The 8,892-nt window shown below is 40.0% G+C and overlaps 1 protein-coding gene across 1 annotated transcript in view; it reads right to left on the reverse strand.

Moving 5' to 3' along the window:
• Positions 1 to 8,892, reverse strand: part of banp (BTG3 associated nuclear protein) — a 33,378-nt gene that overhangs the window by 22,609 nt on the left and 1,877 nt on the right. Inside the window, exons 2-9 of the mRNA XM_061035055.1 lie at positions 8,404 to 8,482; positions 8,158 to 8,267; positions 7,825 to 8,024; positions 7,571 to 7,660; positions 7,009 to 7,169; positions 5,618 to 5,857; positions 2,760 to 2,915; positions 48 to 169 (exon numbers count right to left, since the gene is read on the reverse strand). Of these exons, the coding sequence (XP_060891038.1) occupies positions 48 to 169; positions 2,760 to 2,915; positions 5,618 to 5,857; positions 7,009 to 7,169; positions 7,571 to 7,660; positions 7,825 to 8,024; positions 8,158 to 8,267; positions 8,404 to 8,473 (1,149 nt within the window). The 5' untranslated portion in view covers positions 8,474 to 8,482. The remainder of the gene's footprint in view (positions 1 to 47; positions 170 to 2,759; positions 2,916 to 5,617; positions 5,858 to 7,008; positions 7,170 to 7,570; positions 7,661 to 7,824; positions 8,025 to 8,157; positions 8,268 to 8,403; positions 8,483 to 8,892) is intronic.

An 8,892-nucleotide genomic window follows, 5' to 3' on the forward strand; every position in this document is an offset into this window, starting at 1 on the left:
TGACATTTGCTGCTGGTTGAGAGAAAGATTGAATTGCTGACACTCACCACCTGAACTTGTCCGTCCTCGCCAATGCGGTGGAACTGGACCTGCTGGTTGGCGAGTGTGTAGTGCAAAGTCTGCGGGGTGGTGGTCTCAATGTGGCCTGTTTCTTCTGCCACGCCCCCCTCTGGTTAGAAAGACAATGCAGAATGGTCATTGATGTGCTCGTGTTCACAATGGGAAGTAAGTCAGGGATAAAGTTCAAGTCAATCCAGCACACATAAGAAATAGATATTAAATCTCTAACACACAGACACACAAACAAATAACCACCCACTCATGTTCATGTAAGGAGCCTCAGCAACCTCTCAAAAAAAAAAAAAAGAAACACTGGCTAATTCCCAGACCATCTGCTGGATGATGCTGTGTTTATACTTTATCAAATGCCTAAATACACAACGAGGTCTCTCCAGCTCGTCATCAACACACACTCATGGTCTAGCAGCCAAACACAAACTCCAGGCCTCAGTCAAAACACACACAATCCTACGAGCAGCCTTTTTTTTCATTGCTTTATCATGTTGTATATTGTGTAACTCATGGCTGTCTCCTTGTTGTGCTGCTGTCAGTATATGACTACAAATAGTATAGTATTTTTTTTGTCAAGCACACTTCACAGGTCACAAAATTAACAAAATCTCCCGGAAAAAAAAAGTGCAGCTATTTTAAAAAAAGACCATTTACTTTAAAAAAAACAATTTTTATAAACTTTATTAATCCCTGAGGTAAATTCTGGTTTACACTCTGTTACTTTAGAGACATGCCTCTCACACACATAGGCCTGAATCACACACATGCACAAGCAGGACCTGTGGACATGCATTAGTGGAGAGATGTCAGAGTGGGGCTGCTATCCAGGGAGCGCACCAGAGTGGTTGGGTGGTCCTTGCTAAAGGGCACCTAGGCAGAACCTCTCCAGTTACCAGACCAACTTCCATATTATTGTCGCATCGGGACTTGAACGGGCGACCCTCCGGTTTCCAACCCATATCCATACGGACTGAGCTACTGCCGCCCCCATTAAAGATTACCTTCCAGAGGTTAACCGTGCAGAGAATGGCAGTTGGACTTTGTTCACATACAGCACACGTCACACACAGCTCAAACGTTCTGTTTTGTGTTATGTTTCTTTGAAGACTAAGGCCGTCTCCAAGCTTTAGTTGCTACTCTTTTATACTATTATGTAAACTCCTACTTGAAGAAGTATAGCCAGGTGGCTTTGTAGAACTACAGTTTTAGTTTGAGCTCTACTTACTGGTCTGTTGACAAAAAGTGGTTTTAAACAGCAGAAGAATTGCCTCTTTCCGGTCCCTTAACATGTTATCTGATTAAGGAAGGAAGGATTGTTTTGGTACGTGTCTTTGCATTGTGCATGGACTATCTGAGCTTGTATTTGCGTTGTACACTCTGGGGTGTGTGTGGCCTGAAAAGGCACGGCCTGACAACCCTCCCTGGTGTGTGCACACAGGATATTTGGGTTTCCCCAACAGTTTGACTTCTCCCTGGTCAGAGGTGAGAGGTGATGGCTCACAGGGAGGGAAGGACAGACGGCATTGTGTGCAGATTACAACCATCTGTAGCATTACACACTGTATGTGCATTTGGGTTCAGGTCTTAAAATAGCTTTTATATAACGGATTTAAAAACAAAAACTGACATGTCAGACTGGGCGAGTGTGTCTGATAAACATTTACTTGGTCATTTTCCTGAAAAAACATAATAAAGGAGGAACTGAAAAACAAAAGGCGAGATTTTTAATCATTCATCTTTCTTTGAGAAAAGTAGCCAATCAACGTGATTAAAAGAATCCCATGTCAATTGAGAACTTCCTCTGAGTTTGCAGGAGAGAAAAAACAAACATTCTCCTCGTTCAAAACGGTTTGAGCACCAGTATAAAGTCTCATATGTTATATATATATATTCTGTACATACATAATTATATATATATATACTGTACATATATTCTAGTTTTATCTAAACTTTTGGTTTTTAATTGCACTGTACGTTGTTACTCTTTTTACTCTTATCTTCTATACTATTTTTTATTTTTGCATTGTTAAGGAGAACTTGGAACACAAAAATTTCATTGCCAGCTATGACTGCTTTGCCTGTTATGTTGTGCATTTGACTAATAAAGATAACTTGAACTTGAACTCATCTTAACATTGAAAAACAAAAATGTATGAGCTCCACATTAATTAAATAAAGAGTGGTGGTGGCCCATCAGACACAGCAGATGCACCTTGATTCCCAGCACTGAACACCTTGTTTGATTAGCATCAAGCAGATTAGGAACAGATGCAGAAACATAGCAACGTATGTATATGTATATTTCCCTGTACAGTAAAAGCTATTTTCTGTTATTATCTTTCAATAAAAAGACCTTTGAAAGAGAAACATAGCAACGTTATCATCTGATCTGTCATATGAGAGAGGTGAAAGAGTTGGAATTGGTTTTCTCAAAGCCATACAGATCAATTTAACCGTGCACACTCCCTAAGCATTTCACAAGAAATGTGTTTAAGGTTTCAAAGTGCTTTGATTTTTTTAAACAAAAATTCACAAAATTGCAGGATTTGGCTTTTGTATTCAAAATTGATCCAGTTTTTAACTTGTTTAACTCATTGTCAGTTACTACTTTACTTCTTATTTGCAACACTTCATCTGCATAGACAAATGCATGCCTTTCAGCCATCTAACAATAAACTGAACTTTACCTGAAGATGAACGAGGTGTGCGTTTGGAGAAGCTCTTGACAGCCAAACTTTGGCCACGCTGTTTACGCCTCCAGGCAGTGCGACACTTGGAGTCTATGCTTTGCTTGATGCGGTACCAGTCTGACTCAGTGATGGCAAATTTGTGAAACAAGTGACCTGTGGAGAAACAGAGGGGGCAAAGGTTATCACATACTTAATCAAATGTCAGTAATCAAATACTGATGACTTAAACATGAAAAGGTCTATCATATCACCAAGATGAGCCTTTTACCTTGGATATATTCCCTGATGTGCTTTGCCTGCTCATGTCAGTCTCAAAAGTGCCAAACAGTGTTTCAACAACAATGGGGGGAAAACTTATAGAGTAGGCGCAATAAATGTCCACTGCATATTTTGTAGGCAAAATATTATTGTAGGTAATTTTTTTTTATGAATAAATTATGTATGCAGTAAACATATTAGTATTCTTAATCCTGAAATCCAGGGCACCATGAAATCTGTTTGAATTTTAAATTTTTTTGTAATTGGTCATTGCTTGTATTCTTGCAGGTCCAGTCAATCGTATGCAGACAAAACTTGTTTCCAAGTTCCAAAAGTTGCTTCCATAAATCACAGAACTTTTGGATATTGTTCTGCTCTAAACTAAGAGCTTAGTGTCGCATTTCTTGACTTCTCAGATGGCATGTTCACCATGTTCTGTCCCTGTGGGGGAGACTAGACCCGCCTTAGGTGGAAACAAGTAATAATAATAATAATAATAATAATAATAATAATAATAATAATAATGCATTTGATTTTTAGTACTCAAAGAAGCTTAACAAAGAATAACAACAAAACAAAACGGTGAAAACAAAACAACAAAGACAAAATGTAGAAGAAGGAGGATGAGAATAGAGTCTGTTAGTGGTTGTAGGCGATGTTCAAGAGTTGAGTTTTAGGGATTTCTTGAATGTAGTGATTGAGGGAGAGTCTCTGGTGCTTTTTGGGAGAGAGGGTGGAAGCAGAAATGGAGATGGCCCAGTCCCCCAGGACCGATGGTTGGTCCTGCAGGAGTGTGCCGGTGGAGGAGCTCAGATAGGTAGAGGGGAGCCAGGTTATGGAGGGCTTTATAGGTGATGATGAGCAGTTTGAAGTGGATACACTGGGGGATGGGGAGCAAGTGGAGGTTATGAAGTACAGGGGTGATGTGGTCACGGCTGCGGGGGTGTGTGAGAAGATGAGCAGTGGAGTTCTGGATATATTGTAGTGTGAAGTCACACACAGACAGGCTGACAGGAGAGCTGCAGCGGCCAAAATACGGTAGAGACTCTCAACATAGTTTTAATCTGACCATTAAGGTCAGGTGCTTTAAAAAACACTTTACTTACATTGGTACAGAAAACCCAGATTTTTGTAAATGGCACCCACATTTCAGCAAATTCCATGATATTCTGCATTTTAGTTTTAATTCCATTTTCCTAGTCAAATTCTTTGATTCTGTCCATGCATAGGGCCCCTAGTAAATGCCAACTGTGATCTTTAAATAAAGCAGCAGATAATGTCACTACAATATATAGAAGCTAGTCATTCTGTAATTCATGTACAATGAAGGAAACAACTGTCTGACTGCGATTACATCATGAAATTTAATCAAAGGTTTATAAAAGTGTCACTTCACTTTTTGAGTTTAGTTCTGTGCAGGTGATACTGGATGCAGCTGCAGGAACTGCCTACCTCACTGTAATGGACTGTTCAAAGGAGGTGAGTCGACTTGACAGCTTATTCCTACATACATTTAAAAAAGCAGATACTGGAGAGAAAAATAAGATGGTGAGAAAGCTAAGGGGTATCTGGGGATGGAAGTGAACTGCAGCCCTTTCACACCTGATGGGTCATGTACAGGCAGGCAGAGCAGTTGCTCCTTCATTCATTTTCTTTTTTTTTCTGGAAAGGCAGTATGAGTCACCCAAAAGTCACCTGGCCCTGCTCCAGCTTCTGCATACCTCTATGTCAGGGCAAATCTGCATTTAACCGCACACACCCACATCACTCAGAGAAAATACAGGTAACCAAGTACACAAACAGTTTTGTGTGCCATGGGGGACACCGAGTAAAATCTCCTGCAGGGGGCACAAGCTGCACTCTGAAGGAAAAGCTATGGCTAATAAAGCCTCTCCTTGTGCTTCAATATTAACCAATACATAGAGTTTATAACCAAAGAACTTTGTTATCAGTCTGTCTGCAGCCATAAACCTGACTTTGCTTTATCAGGAATCAAACAGTTTGCCGGATTGAGAGTGACTCCATTAGGACCTTTGTAGCAGACATGTGCTTGTCGTTTAGAGTCTGGCATGTTGTAAAATGTGTTGCACATTTCTGCATGTGTGCAATGATGAATGCATGTTGTTGTAACCCCGCCTTGGGAACACAGACTGCAGTCTATTTCTGTGTTCAATTTGATGCTGCTTCGTAATCAAAAAGGGATGAAATGTGGGAAGGTCTCAGAGAGTTCATTTGTTGCTGTAAGGGGGGCACACATTTAAAATGTGGCTGAGTGAAATGTATTAATTTTAACTTTCAACAATCAGGTACTAATCGTAAAATAAACTAGATTTTCTAAACTGCATGTGTGTCATTGGTCAATGAGGTAATAACAGACTGGAAACAGCAACAACAGTTTTGACAGGAGCATGTTCTAAATGTATTTCCAAGCCTTTGTGGCTTCTGCCAGTACTCTAAAGATGCTGCTTTATCTGGTTGAAGGGGAGATACTGTTAACCATCAGGTCTTCCTCAACGTTATTAAAGAACTTCTCACAATGTGAAGCAGCTGGCATGGAATCGACAACACTTGACAACATGAGATGCACAGAGACTCACAGCGAATGCCGTAGATCATGAGCGGGTCCAGCTGCTTCTTGCCATGTTTGCCCTGGCCAGAAAGGTTTGACATGGCCTGGATCTCCCGATGAAACAGGTAGTCCAACAGCGTCAAGGCCATTTTCTCAGCTGTGCGACAGTTTGAGGTGATGTGAATCATGTCAGCCGGAGACACTGGGCAGCGGACTCGCATCTCTGGGTTGTTCTCATCTCCTAACCAGGTGCCTGCTGGGTAATCCTCTATAGGAATTATAGAGGGGAACAGTTACTCAAACAATTACACAAAACTGTCTTTAGGCAAACCTGAAACCTGTTTAAAATTGTGCTATCTGGGGAAGTTATTTAATTCTAATGAGTCTTCCTTGACCGAAGGAAACAAAACTATCCACACAAAAAAAGAAGAAGTTTGTATTCATACACAGGTTGACAAATGCTACACTGACATAAAGAGACAGAGATGCTCATGTTATACAACAGCGCACTCATGTGGTTGTAAAGGCAATAGGCATATTATGGGCAAACTTGTCGCACAATATGTGGTTTGGCTGTTTTCTCACAGCGTATGTTAGATGTTAGGTTAACCACATAAACAAACGGACAAACAAAGCATGGGACACGCTCTGAACCCCACATGGTACCATCTAGCTTATGCTGACTAACACAGTTTTAATATGGTAACCCACAGCTGCAAATAAATGAATAATAGTTTGTCTTTGAAGATAACCATGAGCTGCCCAAATCCAATTAAAAAAACCTAATCAAAAATTTACTAAATGAACAACAATGGTGACCTTATTTAAATTTACAGGATTAGAAAGTAACCATTTTATTTCAGGCTCAGCCAGAACAATAAACAAAATCACTGAAAATCTAAAAATACCTATCAATGAAGCCCGAGGCAAAACCAAAATGACATGAACATGACACATCAGCACAGTTTGCTTGCCATTCAATATGGAGACCATCTGAAAGAGTCGCTTAAGCCAAAATAACTTAACCCAATCTCATCTAAAATGTCATTGTTTTGAAGTACAGTGGCTCAGGACGTTAAACAGGTCATCAGATTATCAAATCTGAGAGGAAAACAAAAAAAGTTTATCCATCTGGAGGCCTGACCAAAATTCAAGTTTAACCCTTTTCAGTCGTCCATTACAACGTTGAAAAACTGACACATGCCCTGTGCATCTTATTCAAGTGCAACATTGTTTTGTTTTTTTGTGAGGTGGGTAACTCAACCCTGCTGGTTTTATGAGAGTCATTCCAAACAAATAATCTGATCAACAGCCTCAATCAAGCAAAGGAAGGGTTTGTTTGTGAAGAAGCCGGTCAAAAGAGCATAAATTCTTATTTCCATCCCCTGACAGATAATAATAAATTAATAATCATCATACCCTCTGAATTCAGTGTGATGAGTGTGACATTTGGCGTGTTGGAATTTCCACCATTGGAAACAGAGTCACTGGCCTCTGAGCCACTCTCTTGGTCTTCCTGGCTTTCCTCAGGACCAGGAACCTTTACTAAGATTGTGTTCTGTCGCCTCCTTGCCACCGTGCTGAAATGAAACAGGGATACGTTTTCAGCAGGACCAACACACTCAAAAAACATGGCAGTGGTCATATGAATAATTCAAATTTTGTATCAGCTATTTCCTATAACAAGAGCTGGAGAAGCCAATAAATCCTACGGTTTTGTCAAAGAAATAAAAAACTCCAAGTATGGTTTAAAAGGCACAATGCGCGCACCCCATGTATGGAGGCTATGGTCCTCCAAGCGGGCCGCCCAGGTTCCTTTCCTGCACGTCATTCCTCACTCTCTCTCCCTGATTTACATCTCTATCCACTGTCCTATCTCTCCATTAAAAGGCACAAAAAGCCCAAAAATAAATCTTAAAAAAAAAAAAAAAAAGGCACTTTGATGGGAAGGATTTGTATAGTATAAAAAATAGCCACTTACTTGCTGAGTAGGTTCTCCAGAGGAGTGTCTTCTTGGATAGTGCCCTTCGGGTTTTCACTGCTCACTATTACATTTGTTTGAGGAACAACACTAAAGGAGAAGTTAAACACGTTTGTTAATTATCACATGTCAGCACGCTTTGGCCACTCTAATATATGTTTTCATCTGTAATTTACCTCCTTCATTAATCCTAAACCTGAATTTGGACCATTTCTAATGAGTGCAAAAAGTGATGCTGGTTGGCAATCACTTACCATCGCACTTTGTTCCAAGTTTGAGTGGCTCCCTGAGGAGACCCTGCAACCATAGGGACCTGGATAGGACTTTTTGCACAGGGCATCATGCTGTCCAGTTTGCGTCCAAGGGCCTTGCATGTTGTGTCCAGAGCCTGTAACTTTGACTCAATTCCTTCTAGTCTCTGAGTGATTGATGCAGTGAATGAAACCAACAGATTCTAGGGATAGAAATAGAAACAACATACATGTGTGTTAATTTTCCTGAAAAGTCTCAAAATGTATGAATCATTTTTCCACTGATTTAAGTACATTAAAATGCTTTTGAGAGTGGATGTTTCACCAAGCTGGTACCTTAATAAAAGATATGTCTTGGCAATTGTTGTTATTCTCCTGGCTGCTGCTTAATTTCCTTCTTTTCTTCTGAGGCCTTTCTTCATCATCATCATGATTTTCCAGCATTTCTGACAAAAGACAAATACAAAGACATGATGAAAACAACTTTCTGACAGCACAGACTGAAGGAAGCTCCTGTTCACATAACTGATAAGAAAACGTAGAACAATTACAAGTTGTCATATTGTATCACAGGAATCTTACCTGTTTGGGCATCCTGGTTGAAGTCCTCTACTGTTATCTGCACAATATCATCCAACTCTTGTTCAGACATTATTCACAACTGGAAGTGTGATAATAGAAAACCTTAGTTAACTTAGCACAATAATATTTACACACATGCTGCCATAAAGCAGAATATCGTAAAGCAGTTGCCTATGAATTTCAGTAGTGTGTGCACGTATTATGACTAGTTTGTCAAACAACAACCCTTGATCATTTTTTAAACCAGAGGTCTATTTTATATCAGCTTCACATACACAACTAGAGACCATGTATTGGACTTATCATTACCCAAAAGCAGTTGTTCACACAGCTGTACTGTGAATATAACCATCCTTTGAAGGCAATGACGGGAGACTAAAGCTCGCATTATATACGTATGTACTTCTGGTACGATGCAACAAGTGTCGACAGGATGTGGGAAACAGTTTAGTTACAGAGGCAGCATAACTGCTTTAAGGAAATGTTAAC

Source organism: Labrus mixtus, chromosome 4 (genome assembly GCF_963584025.1).
Source record: "Labrus mixtus chromosome 4, fLabMix1.1, whole genome shotgun sequence".
NCBI classification, from domain to species: domain Eukaryota; kingdom Metazoa; phylum Chordata; class Actinopteri; order Labriformes; family Labridae; genus Labrus; species Labrus mixtus.